At 33.0% G+C, this 19944-nt stretch overlaps 1 protein-coding gene across 1 annotated transcript in view; it reads right to left on the minus strand.

The window, feature by feature from the left end:
* LOC116777127 (otoferlin-like) overlaps positions 1-19944 on the minus strand; it is a 46529-nt gene that overhangs the window by 18976 nt on the left and 7609 nt on the right. The window contains exons 3-6 of the mRNA XM_032670506.2: positions 5872-6290; positions 5351-5659; positions 4910-5096; positions 3992-4054 (exon numbers count right to left, since the gene is read on the minus strand). Of these exons, the coding sequence (XP_032526397.2) occupies positions 3992-4054; positions 4910-5096; positions 5351-5659; positions 5872-6290 (978 nt within the window). The remainder of the gene's footprint in view (positions 1-3991; positions 4055-4909; positions 5097-5350; positions 5660-5871; positions 6291-19944) is intronic.

Consider the following 19944-nt stretch of genomic DNA (forward strand, 5'->3'; position numbering starts at 1 on the left):
CGCCTATCTAAATGACGGGGTCTCGTAAGATTAGTGTTTAATTATATTTTCTTGAGGACCATCAAAAAGCGGGCTATCCTGAATAAGAATAATGATTCATTTTTGCACTGTATATACGACGATGTCATTAATTTTATTCTTCTGTTTAAATTAGGCCCAAAAAATTAATATGATTTTCCTGCCCACAAAAAATAGAGTCAAAGGTGAAATTTTTCATGAATATAAAGTTGCAAGTAGATATTTCTAATTGTAATTGATTGTTTAAGTCAGTGAACAAGTCGCTCAGTTGAAATGGTCTCAAATTCAAAGTGGATTTTTATTGCTTCAATAATCGTTGAATTCCTGTTCACTGCTGTCCGTTTGCGCTACAACTAACCGTTAAGGAATACTTAAGTTTTTTAATGATACAAAGTTATGAATAGTTTTTTATAAACTTTCCTCCGTCTATTGGAATGAAGATAATAATAAAGGAAATAAAATTAAACAGTTTAAAAAAATATAAAGTAGCAATACCTTGTTTTTAACGTATCTGTTATTAAATGTGTTAGAAAATCTCATTAATATTGTGTTTCAACAAATTCTAATCACAAAGGAAAAAAAGAATCGTCAATGAAAGAAATATTTGAGCAACGTTCGAAAGTTACTTTAAATCATACATTCTAGTATTTAAAGTTTTCTTGAGTAATCAATATTTCAGTGGATGTATGTACATGTGTAAGTAGGCACTTGTCATTCCAAACTGACAGTCTGACACTTACAGACGTACACCATAATTATATTAGGTACAGTTCAGTAATGGCAGCGTTTCCGACTGGGTTGGAATAAATTTTAATTTACTGCCGTGACCTTTCCGCTCTGCTCATTACGAATTAATTATATGTGAACACATTCGGTGTTTCAGTTTTTCGTTGGTATCTCTATTAAGATAGATTAAGAATATTATACAAAAATTTGAATCATACAAAGGAATTGCCGATAATCATGAAAAATTTCCCCATATTTATAATACTATGACTGGAATGTTAGAAGCTAAGTAGTTTTTTATAATTTTATTCGAAGCTACTTATTTTACAAAGAGTGTGAATTTTATTTTGTACATGTCGTCAGGGATCCGGTTCTGTAACGTTTCCATGAAGATATTTCATCAAAAAATACCCGATATTCCTTTGACACTCAATTACAAAGGCTTCTGTGTGGTTAAAGAGTTTAAGTGTTTTTCAATTACGGCGGAGAGTTTATCCCGAATTATATATAAATAAAGAATTTTATAAATAAAATGTGTAATAGCACTTGTCGAAGTAATTATCAATTTTAAAAATGCCATTTAACGGATTGAACCTTCTTTACATATTTTAAAACTGGGTCCTTAATATATACAACATATTTTAGTTGCAATTGTAATTGCTACAAAGCGATCACTGGAGAAACCTCAAAGTGTAACGAAATCACGTCATAATAGTTACAGCCTAATGCTTTTTGTTTATAGTGCTAACTTTGTAACTTTATAATAATGTAAAACCTTAAGACAGTTCTTTGAGAGAACATCGAGTAGATTTTTTTATTCAAATCATTTACTGGATACAAGAACCGACCTAAGTTAAATTCTCTTCGCTGTAAGTAATTTATAAAGACATTTATTTTGAACTTTTCTTCTAAAAAGCTTTCTATTCACACAGCAATTATGAACAGAAGCCTCCAAAAACACAAGTGTTGTATGCTTTCGGTTTATGTATATGTTAGTAACAGTGAACCGTAGCAAATACAAATATTTATAAACGGTCAAACAATCAAACATGAGCGTAGTAAAATTGTTTTACTTTTGCAAGTAAAATAACCGGAATAATGGAAGTCCGAGCTCATCCTCCTGGGATTTCTATTACTCAGAACAGATAAGGCACTGTTAGTTTATTTATAACATTAAAATCAGTGATTTTTTTAATTCATTTCTTACACATCTCATGAAATAGATCAGAGAAATTATTTAACTTCGCATTTGGATATTTTAAACAACTGTTCACGAATTCCTTCTGTTACTTGAGCTACACTCATACTTTGTCTCTTGTAAAATTCAGTGATTCTAGAAAGAAGAATTTCCTTGCGAACTTTGAAATATGCAAAACAAACGCCAATTATCTCAATATTTAACACAATCGTTAGTTACTATACGGAACCAATCAATCTAAAGTATCACTTATCAAAGAAATGACGTGGCTCGTGGGTCATGACCAGGTGATTGTGACTTTTGATAGGGACATCTTAATTCATTAATATCAACGAAACTTCTCCTTTTATCTCAACCTAAAGTCATGTTATTCTAATATTAAACTTATAAGAAATAATATTCTTGTTACATAAAGCAAGCAGATCTCATTAAAATCGAAAAGCTATTATTGTGTAAAGGAAATATGATCAGCTATTTATAAAAGCATTGACTTCATAGAGAGCTCGAATCGTTTTTCTTTGTCCTGAATGTCATACGCAGAAGTCCTAATGAGCACTTTTATCTCGAATCTATATTTGCATGAATGATTACAAAGAGAAACATGTAGCTCGTATTTCTAAATATACATTTATTGCACTTAATAAATATACTTTATTTCTTCAAGGTTTCTTATTCGACATTCAAATAATCCACTATGAAATAGTCTTATTGACGTCATACTGAAGTAATTGAGAAACATGTTACATGGTATACAGCATGTAGTTAGTAATATTCGGTGGTTAGTCGTTAACAATGACGAATAGAACGTTGCTAATGTGCTGTAATAGGAACATTGTGTTAACAAAAACCGTCCCTCAGATATATCTTCATCTCAGAGGATCTTCGTCACTTATATCTGGTAAAACATCCTCTCGCTTCAAGGAATATTAAATATTTATCAAACACTTATATCCTGAACAATCATTCAAAAAGTGTTAATATAAATACCTAAAAACTGCGCTGGTTATTTGTAATTAAGTTCTGTAATTGTAGACCAAATCACGCCTTCTATTCCGTACACATGTTGTTTTAAAGCAAATTAATTTGATGTATTACAAGTATATTAAATATTTTCCCTGAAATTTCATCGACATCTCAATATAATCCTTAATCAAAATGTCACTTCAACCTGCGTCTAGGTCGTGGTCTGACACAAGTTGAGCGATCTACAACCATCAGTTCAAAGGAAGCTATTTCAAAGGTGTATTCGTTATTACCCAGGTAATAATTAGGTTTAGTGTTTAAGTGTATTTAATTATTCTGTTATAAAATTTTGTTTCATAGCAATTATATATCAACTTAATTTACATTTTATATAATATAAATGCTATTTTATTTGATATTCGTACCATGTTTGTTCTTCATTTAACGTTCTGTACGCCTGTGTGACCTAGATAGCTCGCTAAATCCATTTATGCAAAAAATGTGAGCGTTGTTTTAAAAGCATTTGGATACCTTAGATTAGCTCGGAATAGAACCGATCTCAATGGATTCCGATAACTCGAAACGTATTCATTATAAATAATGAATAGTCGATGTAATTTCCGAGTAAAAGTTTATTACTAAAGTATGTAGTCTTTAGAATAATATAATGGTACAGAAACACTTCATAATTAAATTTATAGAGACGCATTAAATCTCAGTGGGTTGTTCATAGAAAATATAACAAAAACAGATCATGACAAGATATGTATAAAAATTAGAGGTCATTTGTTGGAATAATTGATCTGCTGTGGATAAGGAATAGCTCATAATAGCTGCTACGAGCTCGACAAATATTAATGCTACACGACCTCCGTGGCATCCTAGATCTACTCGGTTACACAGGTTACTACGGAATATTTCACATTGAAAACAACTGCCTCCAAAACCTTTTGTTCAAATCGCAAACACGTGAAAAAAAATTCGCTCAAATTCGCCGGCAGTAATACATTCATCAAAAAAAAATCGCTCTGCTGTAAATATTGTTTTAACTCATAAAAATAATGTAACATTCTTATAAATACTTACCGATAGTGTAATTATTTTGTCGAAGAGCATCACCGGCGGCATGTGGAAGTCGAACACGAAGTACTGTTGGAGAAAAAAGTTCACATTTATATTTGAACATTACGCTTATTAAGAGTTTTCCTCGTCGATGTCAATACTGTGAATTACCAGTTTTATATTCGTAAACCTACGTATACCTACTATATACATTATCGTGTACTGTGATTTGCGAGTTAACAACCATAAATCACGTCATATTACGTAGTCTGTCAACGTAAACTTACGATAAACGGAAAGACGTCACTCTAAATTAAACGTTAAAGATTAAAATCCAAAACAGAATAAGACTCTCAAATAAGATCGCTCATTAGATTTAAAAGCATTTTAGAGTCGCTCCTAACATTAAGTATTAACAGTACATATTGAGTAATTTTGGAATTTTTTCTTAAAAAAATCACTTTAAGTTCTGTATTATAAACACTGAAGTTACAAATAAAATGTAAAGATATACCAACAAATTTTATATAAAAACGTTTTAATAAATTCAATATATTTAAAATTTGTTATTATTTAAAAGATGAAGGATTTTTTTACAAAAATTCAAAAATCAGAAATGACTTCAAAATAAATACTTTTCATTCCGCTCGACTCATAACGCAGTTTTCGTGACATCTATACAAAATTCTGGCTTGTTAATTAAAAGGGTTGTGCATTTGAATATTACGACGTGGTCCGACGTGGACCGGCATGTCCAATTATAACAACATCTTGTCACAAACACCTATCAGACAAAATCCTATTTCTAGTTTAATAGTTTCTAAAAGTTAAGTGAACAATTAAAAGCTTCAAGGCCTCTGAAGGATAAAGTTTAAGTTCTTTGAAAATTTGTATTTAGTTATTGCTTTGTACTTATAAGTAAAATTTTTATTGTTATGTTACCTCATTGTAGAAGGGGCAGTTCGTGCTGCCCTTGACGCTGGTGTACTTGCGAATCTCTCCCACCTGAATGCACACCACGGGGTCCATGTTGAGGCCGGCCAGTTGGCGAGCCTCGATTATCGTCACGCAGACTTGAAAGTCAGTAGCTTTCAGGGCCGTAGCGCGGCCCGAGTCTATAGTTGTCCGTCTGAAAGAGTGATCAACTTTATTCCATTGCTTTCGAATCACCCATACAATTGAAGTGAATTTAATACAGAAGAGTGTCTTTCATCCGCATTCAAATGATAGGAATATTTGTTTCGATAGATCACCTGAAGTTATCAAACTTAGGACGTATCAAGTTTATGTTTCAGTAGAAATCCTCACTATATTTAAGAATGCGTGATAAATACGTTTATTTTTATAATTTAAGTGGATATAACATCATCAAAAATGTCTCACATTTTACGGAAATTGTGAAAGTCAGAGTCTGTACTGGTATCAACGAGTATTTCATCCAAGTTTTCAGAAGAATGGCTCATTGGTCGATCTGGAGCTGATGACGGTCCTGGTTGACATTCTAGCAAGCCTTGTTCCTCGTCACCGCTGCCAATACGACGAGCTCGACCGAATCGAATCAGATTTCTCATAGTTCTCAAAGGCGAAGTACGCCTGCTGGTCTGCTGCCGGCTGGTTGACGGTCTGTTTTGGGGCGAGGTGCTCCTCTCTACGAGTCTCACGGTTTTATCAGCCCCAAAAGACAATCCTTTGCTACAAAGAAAAGTATAAATATTCAAATATTAATTTCTTGTTGATTGACACAATGAAGAATTACACATTATAGGAAATTATGAGATCTAAGATTTTCTCGAGTACATAATCCCGACGTTTCGGTTGTTTTAAAAATGTAGATTTTAAAATAATAAAATACGCGTAGTAAACCCGAAAATTATTAGTTTTATTATAGGAAATTATTTTTTTACCTCAGAATCTTTTTTCCGACATTTTTAAGTTTTTGGGATCTTGATTCATCAGTTGGTTCGACGTCGGCGACGACTTCTAGTGTTTGTAAGGAGCGCGCAGCTGCGGCGATATTGCGCTCAAGTTCATCCAAGTATTTAGTGTCTTCATCTTCTTCCATCTGAACCGTTTCGATTTCGGGTTCAGGATCCTGTTCCAGTTGTAGTGCTGGTATGGGATCTGGCTGCCTGCTAGTGGATGGCATAGGATTCATCATGTGATCATGTATTATACGGTGCGGCGGACGAGAGACGTGGACCCTCGGCAAATCAGGATCACGCTGGCTGTGAATTTCCACTACCGTTGTTCTTTCTGCTTCTAAAGCAGCTCTCTCTTTTAAAAGATGTTCCTCGATGTAGAAAACATCCATGTCAATGTAGACCTGGGCCAAACAATACGAAATGTGTTCAGGTATCATCAAAGTCACAACAAATTAAAAGTATAAATAGCTTAATCCTTCGTTTTTCTTTGTAGTTTTAGCGAGAACAGTTTTATAATTTATTCTGTTTTAATTCAGTTATTAAGTATATTTATTTTAATCCTGACATATATCAATATCGACTTAGATATAAATATACTCGTTTATATATTATTATCTTCATTAACAGAGTGTTGCTTTGCTATCCGTTCTTGGCGAGGCAATTCTCTGAATAATATAAGAGGAACACTAATCCTGGTGAAACAGTAATCTGACAATAAAATAAACAGCTAAGAGGCAACTGCTTTGAATACTGCTTCGCTAATAATTAATGAGACGAGAAATAAATTGCTACACCGACCAACAACACCGACACTATTGTCTTCATAAAAAAATACACAATTTACGCCATTAACTAATAGAATTATTTCTATACAATTTGGATATTTAAAGAAAAGAAAATATTTCTACTTTATAAGAATATTAAGAGACAGTGTTGTCGTGTGTTTTTGTATGATATATTTATTGGAGGCTGACGTCAAATTATTACATATAATTTACTATATCTGCAAAGGATGGGCGTGCGAAATGTTACCGCATGAGTAATGTATGGGAGGAAGATCTCCGTCTTAGCTGAACTATAATATCTAGAGACTGCTGCTACAGACGCTGCTCTGCTGTGTATATAACACTCCTGTCGATAATAAACAATATTTCATAATATATTGAGATGTTTATCTAGCAGATGTTGAAAGTTCATGTTTAGATTTAATTAGTTCAATTAATACTGAGTTCCCTTCTTCTCTTCCACTACTAACGTAGGTTTTGTTCGTGAGTGATTTAATAACGTATTAATGTAAAATCAACAAGTTTTACGTAATTGGATTAGCCTTATTGATATTTATATTCCGTTGCCAATTAACACACTGAAAGTTTGCTTTAGATTTTGATATTGAAAACTCATTCGTATAGTTAATTAAGTGTATCCCAGCAACAACAAATTGTACTGAATTGAAGCACAGAATTATATCCAGTAACAAAAACATTTCCTTCGACGCTCAGAGCTATTATAGTATGTACAATTTATTATATTATCTTGTGTAAAATTATTCTCTTATTAACAGAAGTTTCGTCGAACTCTTTTTGAACTGTCGCTATTTAAACATGATTTAATTTTTGAACAAATTGCTCCGTTGAAATAAACTAAGGAAAAAAGATCGTCGTTCGAAGCTACATCCAGACTTACTAGTTATTAAGCTATAACCAACTTGAAATATGGTGAAAAACATTTACCACAGAGTCTATAAATTAAAATAATTTGTTCATGGCCAATGTATTTTAAACGTAAATGAGATTATTTCATACTATATATAACTTTATCGCACAGTTTAAAACTAAAAGCATTAACGTTTTGCTACTAACCAATACTCCAGAGATACGTTTGTGACAAATGAAACGTAATTAAACGGGTATAGACATGTTCATTGATTTAAAATTTTTATTTATATGTAAAAAAAAGAAAATCATTTCGTTTCACGTAGAACGCAGACAAATGAAAGCTACTAGGTACTAGCACAGGTACTAGAATTCTGTCCGAAATTGAATTCGCAACATGACCAAAAGTTGGCCAATTAGTGATGAAAAATTATTCGGAATTTTTCTGAATATTCCATTCATTTTCCTCTCGGTATTTCATTAATATTTTGAATGCACATTGCTCTTATTGCGAGAGGGCATGATGAAAACAATGTGTTACAGTTTTTATTATTTAAATCAAATTAAAAAAAGCTTACTATGATTTATAAATTTCTGTGGATTCGTTTTTATAAGGGGAAGTTCAGTGAGGAAGTGAAAGTTGTGCCGACCCCTTAATAGATCTTTCGACTAGCTCCTGGGTGTTCAGGTTTGAAAAGATAATGGTCACTCGAGATCCAACTTCGTGAGTGCTCTTAGGACAACGCTACATTCGACAGCGAATTGGCTAATGTTAATGATGAAGTCCAGTAGAGTAAGAGAAAAGGGAAAATTGAGATATTTTTTTTGTGTCTTTTTAGCTCGTGAAGTAAATAAAACGAATAAAAGAAAATAAATTATTATTATTCTAAACGAAACGTGTCGCATAATGGCTCAACAATTATTATTTTTATATTTGCGTATTTTAAAGCGGGTTGTGCTAATAGGGCTCACGCTTCCTTGGGGTAACAACATCCCCAAAGACCATGCCAGCAAGGTCAACAAGTATTACGAGCTCACTAATGTACTCTCTAAAAAAAGATTCGTTGTAAATTTGTACGCGGTAGAAGTGGGAGCGAGAGGTATAGCAGCCAAATCTCTCTGCAACATACTAGACTTGAGCCTGTCAAGAACTAACAGATAGAGGTGTAGATTAGGTTAGCTCCTCTCCCTCAAACGCGATGGACCCGGCATGCGCACCCTGAATCCATGGAATGCTAAGAGTTTCGTCTCATTATAAATATTGTAATATACATGTGTCAAAAATTTCTATGTGTGTTGGTGTAATAGCATAGTTCTCAAACCCCAAAGATTTCAGTAAGAAAATATTTTCTAATTTCTCCTAAAGAATTATACAAGAAAATCAAGTATTATAAAAGGAATCCTCTTAAGTGAACTTAACTTTTCTTAATTATCTTGACTATGAAAGATACGAAAGCTTAGTTTTAATTATTTTTAATATTCATAAAATTATATTAAAGAAAAATATGCTTTATTGAATTACTATTTTCATTAAACGAAAAGGTACAGGAATTCTAAGAATTACTATAATTTAAACTCTCCAAGTCACTGTAATAGATTGAAACTGCCATAAAGTGAGCAAAGGTTAGTTAAAAAATTCTATGTATCCCATTGTTTGCAACTCGGTTTTTTTTAATGGGTGATAAACGGTTTCAGACTCTGAAGAATATGAATGCTTTACTGCAGACGTCCATCGGATAAAATATAGAAACCATCTGGTTAAAAACATTTACTGTTAAAAGTGTTATAGTATTAAGAGGAAAGTGTTACATTCTGTGTCATTATCGGAAGGTAAACTTTAACAAAATTGTGGTTTTAATGGTGAAAATAACGTCCGAAGTTTCCCCAAAACGTTATGTCCAATGTTCAGGACGATGCAATCAAACTTTCCTCGAAACCGTAACTTCTTTCCCAAGAGCATTTCCCGTCCCTAACGAGCATCTCTACTCTATAATTATTTTAATAATCGGCTTAAACAAGCACTTCTAATAGCGTGTAGGTAGTGCTGGGAAATTAAAAAAATATATTATGATAAAGTCGGTTTAAAATTAATCTTTCTTTTATCTTTCCTCTATACTAAGCTCTATTAATGAACTTTATGAAAAATCCGTTGATATAATCTCGTCGGTAAGCCTGTTATTATCTCGTTACGTTACAATAACAATAAGCGGGTCATTATCGCTGGAGCATATTAAACTATTTGTAACAAAATATAGCGCGTATCAGAGTAAGCCGTGGCGGAAATTATGTTTCCTGAATAAACAGCAGAATTAAATTGTTTTCATATGTTGAGAAACAATAAACTTTATAACCATGGATGGATGGATGGATGGATGTATGGATCAAAAATTATAAAAATACTACCTTGTATTTGATATCACTTGTTGAACTTGTCTAGCTAATATTTCATGGCAAAAGCATTTCGGAGGTAAGTCGAGTTTTGTAGCTATCTGACTAGTGTGCTGCCAGTAGCGCATCGCTATACTTTTAAAAGCTACACTTTATAATATTGCGCGAACATGTAATTCATTTAATAATATTTCCTCATGGTAGATACAACAAAGACAGAGACGTAATGTTCTAATCAATCTAAACGAAAGCAAAATTCTTTATATAAGATAAAGCTGAAAGCTTGTAGAAATTGATAGCTTACGAGTTCGGATTAGCAGCGTTCAAAGGAAATTCATAAAAATATTTCTTTAATCAGATTATTATAATCTCTCAAAGTCGAGCATATTAGGAGCGCCATTATAACGCAGTTTCTATGTAATTCATATATAACATTAGTTATTAAACTACCAAGCTCAATGACAGATTCTCGGTATTCATCTTTCTAACGATCCATTCTCAAAAGGTCGATTCAATTAAATTTTCATGCATCGCGCTGAAAATTTTGAACAATTAAAGCCGGCGTGGGTGACATGAAATCGCACATTCCTACTCGGAATAGTACATAGATTGAAAAAGATCGGTAATATTAAAGTTAATGCTCTTTGTTTCAAATAAGGACAAAACTTTTGTTTTAACAAATCACATCAGTTGAAGATGTCGAATAATCAAAGTTTACCAAATCGAAAGCTTCTATTCTACCATCATAGTTAGTTAAAACAAAATCCATCTCCATTTAGTAGCTTATTCAAGATAAGATAATGATTTGCTTAAATTAACCTGCTTAGTTTGCTTAGTTACAAACAAAGTCAAGAGAAAAACATGTTGCAAGGACGCTGAGTTCGTCATCTGCAATTTAATACATGACTTCAATTGTAGTCGAGAATATTCAAATAGAATTCACTTGAAGTTGTGTAAAAAGGATCTATTCTATAATAGTCTATTTCTTACCTTACTATAACATATTCTTTGCGTTTATTAAAGTATATATATATATACTTTTATTGTTTAAAGCTAATGAAAATTATTGAATAAACAAAGAAACAATAGAAAGATATAATTGAACTAAAATTATAACTGAAGTAGTGTTACAATGCCGTGCCTAAAATACTAAAATTATTGAATAAATATATAATGTGATCCAATTGACATGCACAGGTCCACTTGAACACAATGTTATATCTGCCAAACACGTAAACTATAACTAGGCATTATAGGCGCTAGGGCAACTAAATCAAACGTCAAGCCTTAGTCCGGATTGGACCATAACGATGGTTGCGTATGACAAACAACCTATAATCCCAGAGGATATTTGTTAGTCGGTCTCCAGACCAGACATTTTTTTGCATTCCTGAATTTTAAAGCGCTTTGTGTTAATAAAGCTTACGGTTCCTTGGGAAATACGAGCCCACTAACAAACTTACTAAGAATGTGGGAGCGAGAGGTGTTACAGCTAAGTCTCTCTAAAACCCACAAAAAGACTTGGGCCTGTCCAGAACTAACATCAATTCATTCTTGGAACGTACTTAGAAGGCAGCCCTAGTGGGTGTTTCAAGTTTGGTTAGGTTGAAAGAGAGGAGCTTGGACGGTGGAGATGAGCGTAAAACCCTCGCTTAGATAGAGGCCCCTTATGTATGGAAAAATATGATTTTATTTGTTAACTAACAGACGCACATTCGAATAGCATTATATGTTAAAAACATCTTCCTAAAGAAAGCATACAATTGAAAACCAAAATTTACCTATAACTTTAATCACTTCATATTACTTAAGGTTTGTACTGTAGTATTCAAACTAGGGCCAAAAAATATTGTTTACCTTTTGGTTGAATTACAAATATAAATTATGTTTAAATATCTCTCAGGATTCATTTTATACACAGCTTCCGAACTCGACTACGTTATATTTGCTAAGTAAATAATATAAATTCTTCAAGGCTGGCAAGTTGTCTCAGCGGTGGCTTTTGGTAGGAGTTGAATAAACAAAATTATAATACAAATATTTTCCCCGAGCCAACAGAGCTCGGGTTAATATGAATAATAATAATAAAAAATCCATTCTAGCCATGCTTTTTTATCTTCGAACATTATTAAAATAATACCGAGCGTGGAAATAACTTAAAATTGTTTTTATTCAATCAACTAAAAGTCGACTTTCAGTTATTTTCATATTGAACTGACAGAGCACGTAAAAACGTTACAGGGCGCATTCAAACTTTATACCCTTAGGATTTACCAAAAGTAATAGGCATCTTATTATTTGTTCTCATAAATCGTCAACGATTTGCACGAAAGATTATTTTAAATAGCCTTCCTGATATTTTTGCTATTTACTTTAAAATAAATGAGCTTTTTAAGATATTACACGTGTAATAGAAAAAAAAACATAAAAAATTTGATTATAAAAACGTTAAATTTATACTAATTAAAGTTATTGTTGAGTATGTGTTGCAAAATTTTATCTTTATACTTGAGAGTAGAGACTTTCTCACGTTAATTTAAATGAATCCATTATTAAATGCCAACACCTGATGCGTTTGGCTCTCTGCCAGCTATAACATTTGGATAGCGGGAGCGCAACAGGGTATTACTGGGGAATGGCATTTCTTAGGCATAACACGTCCTCTCGTAGAATATAAACGTTTTTGTGTAAATAAAAATGAAGTAATGTTCATTGTGAAGGTTTTAATTGCAAATTTCGTTCATGTTTACATTAATTATATTAATTTTAGTTCAACTACGGAAGTGACCTTTTCAGTGAATCGTTAAATAATGCTTATTAATAAAGCAAGTAATGTAACGGTTCTGATTGTAACATTATAAAACTGAATAGCTAATACCGCTGCAGAATGACAAGTGCCTGCGCTGGCACTATTTAAAAATGAAGCACTATTGTTACAAGTCTTTGTCTCTCATACCAACAAAGCGAGTACTTTAATAAAATATTATATTCGAGAAAAACTTCGTATGAAAAACGACGTGATATGTGAACTAGCATTGCTTAGAAGACGCAATACTAAAAAACGTGTCATTAATATTTGTGTTATGTTTGCATCAACAGACTATTGATGGAGAGTTCCGCTGGCTTCATTCAATAAGTTTTGGCCCAGCGTAGTATCAACGGTTGTATAAACTTGTTTATTCAGTTAAGTTTTAAGATGTTTTGAAGTAGTTTTGCCCGTGTATGCGAATTGGTTCTTATCGTGTATTCACTACAAATAACTTTATATGTTGTGTCTCAGGTGCCATTTTGTTTTAACGTTTGTAAAGAAACATTAGCTGAATGGGATAAAAAATATATACCACGCCTTAGGTTAAATATTAACAATTTTTTTTTGGTAGAAAATGATCGTTTTCTATCACGCATTCATGTACGCAGTTGTATGCAAATCAGTTTAGTAATAAAACTTTTTAAAGCCTAACAAATTCACTTGTTTCATTATTGATCAATTTGCTCTCTGATTCCAGATGAACAATTATACTCTGTCCATAATCATCCGACACTTCCAGGGGAATGAGATTGTAATTAATTGTAATTGTATACCTAATTAGAGCCTTTGAATTAATTATGTTAATTTGATACGCTGGTTTTACTGAAACTCAGTCTAAGTTCAAGTTCAATTTCAATTCATCATTGAAATGAAACTTATATTAATCGGATTATACAACGCGTATTTTATTATTTTAAAACTACATACTTTCCCATTGATATGTCGACAATCGGCTTATGTGCCAATATAATCAATTTCCATATCGAACTAATCTGATTATGATTCGAGTCTCTCTCTCGATATGTGTCAATCCTGCCTTATAAACGGATAACGGTGATTGTGAGTGATATTCAAATTATTATGCGAGTTATGTTTTACGTGCCTTCATAATTTTATGGATTTATTGAGCTGCAAAAGTAGGAGCAGATTGCTCGGATCGCTGGCTGTTTTAATGAAGAACGCTTTAAACATATACAGCAGTACTCGCGCATATGTTCATATAAGTTATGCTTCAGTAAACTGTTTAACTGTTATGAAGTTGTGACATATGTTATGACAATACATCTCTAGAGGTAACCTTTTAATTGTACGGAATTATATATATATATTGTAATGATATAGATTGTCGTAGCTTTCTTAACTAACTAATTTTTTTGTCTTTCCTTCCGTTAACGATAATTATGAAAAAAACGAACAATTTTTTTTTAATTATTACTGAATTCCATTTATACATATTTTGTATTTTTAGTTTTTACGAGCTTATTTGCTGGGGTCCACGAATTATCTGCTTACAGTGAAAATATTGACTTGATTTCGACCTTTTTTGTGGACAAATAAGCATTATTTTAAGAACCTATTCAGTACAATGTACCGATAACTTAAACAATTTTGCCATGGTCATAACTAGTATTTATGTCGAGTCTTGGGAAACTGTATGAGTTTACAAGGGATCCACTTGAGTCATCTCATTGTTGAAAGTGGTCTGTGATAATCAAAAGTCTTTGCAACCCTCCTCGAAGCGCTCACGTAAAAAAAATATCATTTTCAACTCACTACAAACTAATATAAGAATAAGTGCATTAAAAGTTTAAAGGACAACACCTCGTTATATTTTAAGTCACGTTTGTAGTATGGCAACCACAACCAATACAATTTAACAGAAATTTGAAAGAGAAACAAGAAGTAGGTCAAACACTTCATACTAGGTCAGTTATAGTCGATTTCAAATCGAGTTTTCAATTTTTTATAGTACGAATTTATAAAAACAAAATTATAATGTTTTGAGTTTGAAGTGCATTCGGGAAAGTAAAAATATTAGCTTTAATATACTTGTTTGCTGTGAATGGTTATAGGTGGAAAATGAAAAGTGAAAAAATAATAATATATTTGTTTAAAAAAGTCATAGATATTTCTCTATAAATAAATAAGAATTATGCCTTTGGGTGATTTAATTCCTATCTAAATAAAATAAACTATTTATTATTTCTAATCGCTAAACGACAAACTGAAAACGGAATTATCACCATGAATTAATTAAAATATGCCATTTGTTTTAACAATCGTCTGAATAATCGGTTTTGTCGTAGGAAAAATAAATGTAAAGTGTTGTTTAGATGAGGGTAGATTTATAAAAGCAAACAATAACAGTACAAGTCTTGTGACGTAAAGTAGCTTTGCAGATTTATTACGACTTCTTGAAAATGAAATATGACTGAATTTACCCCTCTAATTCGTGGAACAATATCGTATAGTTTTAATGTTGGCTTTACTAAGTAACAATGCTTCGAAGAAATTATGATGCAATAAATGAAAAGAATCCTTCCTTAAGGACTATAGTGTATTCAATTTAATCGTGGCAGTATAAACTTGGCGGACTATCCGAGGTCAGGTAGGCCAATAGAGGTAACTACCGATAAAAACATTAAGGCTGGTCACAAACTACTACAAGAGGACCGGCATGTGACGGATCGACATATTGAGGGAACCCTCAATTTAAGTGCACCAACTGCTCATCTCATTCTTCATGACGGGTTAAAAGTTAGGAAATTTTGTTCACTTTGGGTGCTGATTGGGGATAATTGACGAGCTAAGGAAAAACCTATGAAGTATCATTCGATGTTAGAAAATAATTATGGCGGCCGATCTAATTATGGCAATTCAATCGTTACATGTTACGGAACTTGGCTTTACTATTTTGACGTCCCAAATAAGCCTCAGAGTAGTGAGGGTGTTTCAAGACGAAGAACAGCTAGCAGTCAAAATGTCTCGAAAAGTTAAAAAAAGAATGGTGGTAGTATTTTTCTCAAAACGCGGAATCTTTAATACCACTGTGCTTGATAAACAGAAAAATGTAACTGCAAATTGATGCAAGGAAAAATGTTTACCTCGAGTTTTAGAAGCGTTTACGAACGAGCGAGAAACGAGCGACCGAACTCAAGAATCAACATTTGGTTTTTGCATCAGCACGACTCTCCTGCACATCGATTCGTAAAACTACGGAGTATTTGCGTGAAGTTGGAGTGAAATTACTGGGACCTCCTTATTGTCCAGACTCCAGATAGAGATTATTTTGAAAAAAAAAATTAGTGACCTACTTATAGTAGGTACAGTTTATTTAAACAACATGGTCATTAAAAAAAGTAAATATATAATCACCATGTGAATTGTTGAGCTGGACAGACGTTGAACTTGTTTAAATGTCTGTAATAATTCATGATTTACAAACCTTAATTTACATTCCTTACAACATTGAATATTAATTGAATAATATTATAATATGAACTGTTTAATGTTACGAGATGAAAACAACCTGGCCGTCCACATTAATAGCTGTAGGTTTAGACATAAATATTATGTCTAAATATTCCTTTAGGATGACGGAGACATGAACTTAACGTCTGATAGAGGTTAATGTATGACAGTAACGAACGCTTTATATATAAATATTTCTTGAGTTGAAAATCCCACTTCACTTCTATGAGACACAAATAATGTAAAAGTCAGTGATACAATTATCAGAATTAAATTATGAGAATATTGACAAGACGTGGATCCGAAACATCGTTCTCTAATAAAAAAACTACATCACTTTCACATCGGTGTTACAGTAATGGATTGATTGATAAGGGGCAAGAACATCTAAAATATAAGATCTTTTGAAACAAACCAGTTACTTCGACTACGAATATATACAGAGTTATAGATCTTTGCCTCTAAATAACTATCTATAAAAAGAATAATGGAAAATTATTGACATTAATACTTCTAAATAATACTGTGTAGCAGAGAAGAGTTGGCTGAGGAAGTCGGGCGTAATTTGATAGATTTTTTCAGTGTTAGTAATCAGACTTTTGTCAAGGGAGGCTATAAGTTAGTATAACCCGGGTTTAGCCAACTTAAATGGAGTATGAATTCATGTATATATGAAAATCGCGGGTGTCATAATATACTGCTATTATAAACTGCGTCTGATTACTAACATTCATCGAAGGTAATTTCACAAAATCATTCTTCCTGATAGACCTGAACCAGTTCCTGTATTTGTAGAGCTAGTAATTGTAATGCGAAGCTCTTGAAGCTAAATGAGCTCTTAATTAGTGACCTAGCGTTCTTACTACGTATTGCCTTTTAATCAACACAACGTGTACTTAAAGTTGAAAAAATATGATGGAAATAATGTATGTACATGAATTATTTATTGTGTTATAACTGAGTGTGTTTATACAGTTCTTTGAGTTTGTCGTCCATGAAGTAAATCTTCAGGAGTATTATGCAAACACCTCTCTTAACATTCCTTTAGTGAAGACGTTTTCGCATCTCTCTACAGGACTGAATTTCACAGTTCCGCCTACGAACCGTGTTGCCTACGCATTCACTTCATGCATCTTCTGCATTTCAATGAAATAATATACCAGGTGCGGTGTCGCACGACTCTTAGCCTGAGTAATACATTAATATGAAACAATGCTAACAGGTTACGGATATAAATCACTTAAAGGTTTCATAACAATGATTTAGGATTTTAAATGTGAAGTAAAATAACACTTTGTAGTTTATAAACATTTGCATAAATCGATTTAATCTAATTTCTTTTATTTCAACCAACCAGCGCTAGGGTTAGTTGCGTGCGTGTTATAATCTTTGAATAACTTAACTTTTTTCAAACACTCCTTAAATTGTAGGTTTGCGGAAACATATGTATTATTTTAGTAACTTCTTTCCCTATTTTTAATCACATTTTTATATATTCATATACTCATATAGATGACGGCTTTTGCCTTGAGCCATGAAGGTACTGTTAGGGGAAGGTATATCTGTATTTTCGTTTTTGGGACACTTGGCACTCTTTTTAATGGGAAAGTATTATTTCGAAAAATAGTTTTCAATAACTTTTCCTTGCGCTTTAGGATGTGTGGATTTCTGATGATTCAATTTCATCTAACACGAATCGATAACAGATAAGGCTTCGATGAAGTAGAACTTGAGGGTCACATCCTTCGCAAGTATTTATATCGAGCAAATCGTTCTTTCTTTCCAGAAGTAAGAAGCGGCCTCGACGACTAGGATATCCTAATTTACTTTTGATCCTTCTACAGCAAACACGTACTTTTATTGATGAAATATAATTTATTAAATTCAACAAAGCTTTTACTATTTCGAGAATCCAATTCTACTTAGTATATTGCGGCAAACTCGTGTTACAATAACAAAATTACTTAACTGCGTATCTAATGACTAAGCAGTTTGTTTTGCTATTGTTTCTCGACTTAAAATGTTTATGGTAAATTAAGTATACAGACTCTATAAAAAGCTTAATTTGAAATACTTGTACATATATATTCAACACGACTTATCATCTTTGTTTTACTGTCTTGTCCTATGTTATTTTTTTTATAAACCGCAGTTTACGCAACCTTTAGGAAGCCAAAGTGTGCATATGGTGTCATTCCGTTATACGGTAAGTAGATAACACACGTGGAAGCAAGACCTCTCTTGAGACTTAGCGTTTCAGAAACTAATGGATTCATTAAGAATTCGCAGAATTCGTTTTAAAATGGAGTCAAGATGTCCAAGTTGGTAGGTGGGTGCGCCAGCCCAGATATGAGAGCAATATTAGGCGTATTTGGCCATTAAAATTCTGGTAGAGGTAATTAAGGAAATGTGGGACTACAATGAGTGGAATTTTTTTAGCCGTTAACGCAAAAACGCATCTTGCTATGGTTCAATCGGACCAAGTTATCTCGACTTTAATCGGACATCCTGGATAGAGTACTCTCGTTTTCAGACACGAGTTGTTTTTAACATTCTTCTACAAGGTGGTATAGAAGGCAACCCCAGTATTGTCACCCCCCCCCCCCACAATGAATTACATCAATAGAAAATATATTATTGATATGTGGGAGAAATTTTATTAGCACCATGTCGCCAGTATTTAAGTTCATGCTATCGAAGCAACTTTTTTCAACAGCCTATATGAATTGGCTGACCAGGTATCTAGCATTTCAGAAATCTGCTAAAACATCCAGTTTAAGATCCATCCATCTCTCGGGCAACCCGTAATATCATAGAACCGATAGAAGGCCCTGATGCCAGAGCCGCCCGAACGCTTTCGCCATTTTGAGGCTGAATGGCAAAGCCTTCTCTTGATTCTCAATGACCCCAACCCGGGGGTTAAGGGAAGTGGAAACATACTTTAAGATGAAACAGCTCTCGGCATAAATCTCTTTGCGAGATGCTTGTGTCAGGCGTAGAATATCCCACAGAGCGCCATTGTATATAGGGGGGTTGCTGGGTATATTGCTACTATCTTCCATCAAGGTCAAGTTCGAGCCAAAGAGGATACTCCGTTGATTTTCTCTCTTTTTATTGATGTTGACCAGGTTTCAACAGCCTGACAGGCGGGCTATCTACATCTCAGTCAGGAAAAGAGTGGTCGGTTGTGCAATTATCAGGTTAGGTTTGAACAAAGTCCCTTGATATTGTAGAAATCCACTAGTGTGGAAGTAGAAAAACCTGTTCAGTGAAGTCAATTAATATTCTCGTTTTATAAATATTTCAATATTAATACCCCAGTGAGTTTGAACTAACTGTAGAGCTGCGGCTATACCTTTAATATAAGGCCATAAAATAAAATTGAATTGACTTTTAATATCTCAATAAATCATTTTAAATTTGAAATAGAAATGAGCCATAAATATAGCTGTGTTCAACGAAGCGTGTCTATCTTTCACTTCGTAAGAGACGTTTTTAATTTGCACCTCTGACATGAAAATCGCTCAGAAAAATCTGGCGCGGAAATTAAAAATGCTTCAAAGGAAGCAAGATCATATCCATGCCAGACTAACTTTATAAATAACGTGAACTTGAACGTGAAAAGTGAAAGATACAAAACTAACTGCAAAATACATAAAGTAAATATTAAATTTCTTTTTTTCATTTCTCGGATCGTAGCAGCTAAATCATTTCTAAATATATCCTTAATCGAAT

Source organism: Danaus plexippus, chromosome Z, assembly GCF_018135715.1.
Source record: "Danaus plexippus chromosome Z, MEX_DaPlex, whole genome shotgun sequence".
NCBI classification, from domain to species: domain Eukaryota; kingdom Metazoa; phylum Arthropoda; class Insecta; order Lepidoptera; family Nymphalidae; genus Danaus; species Danaus plexippus.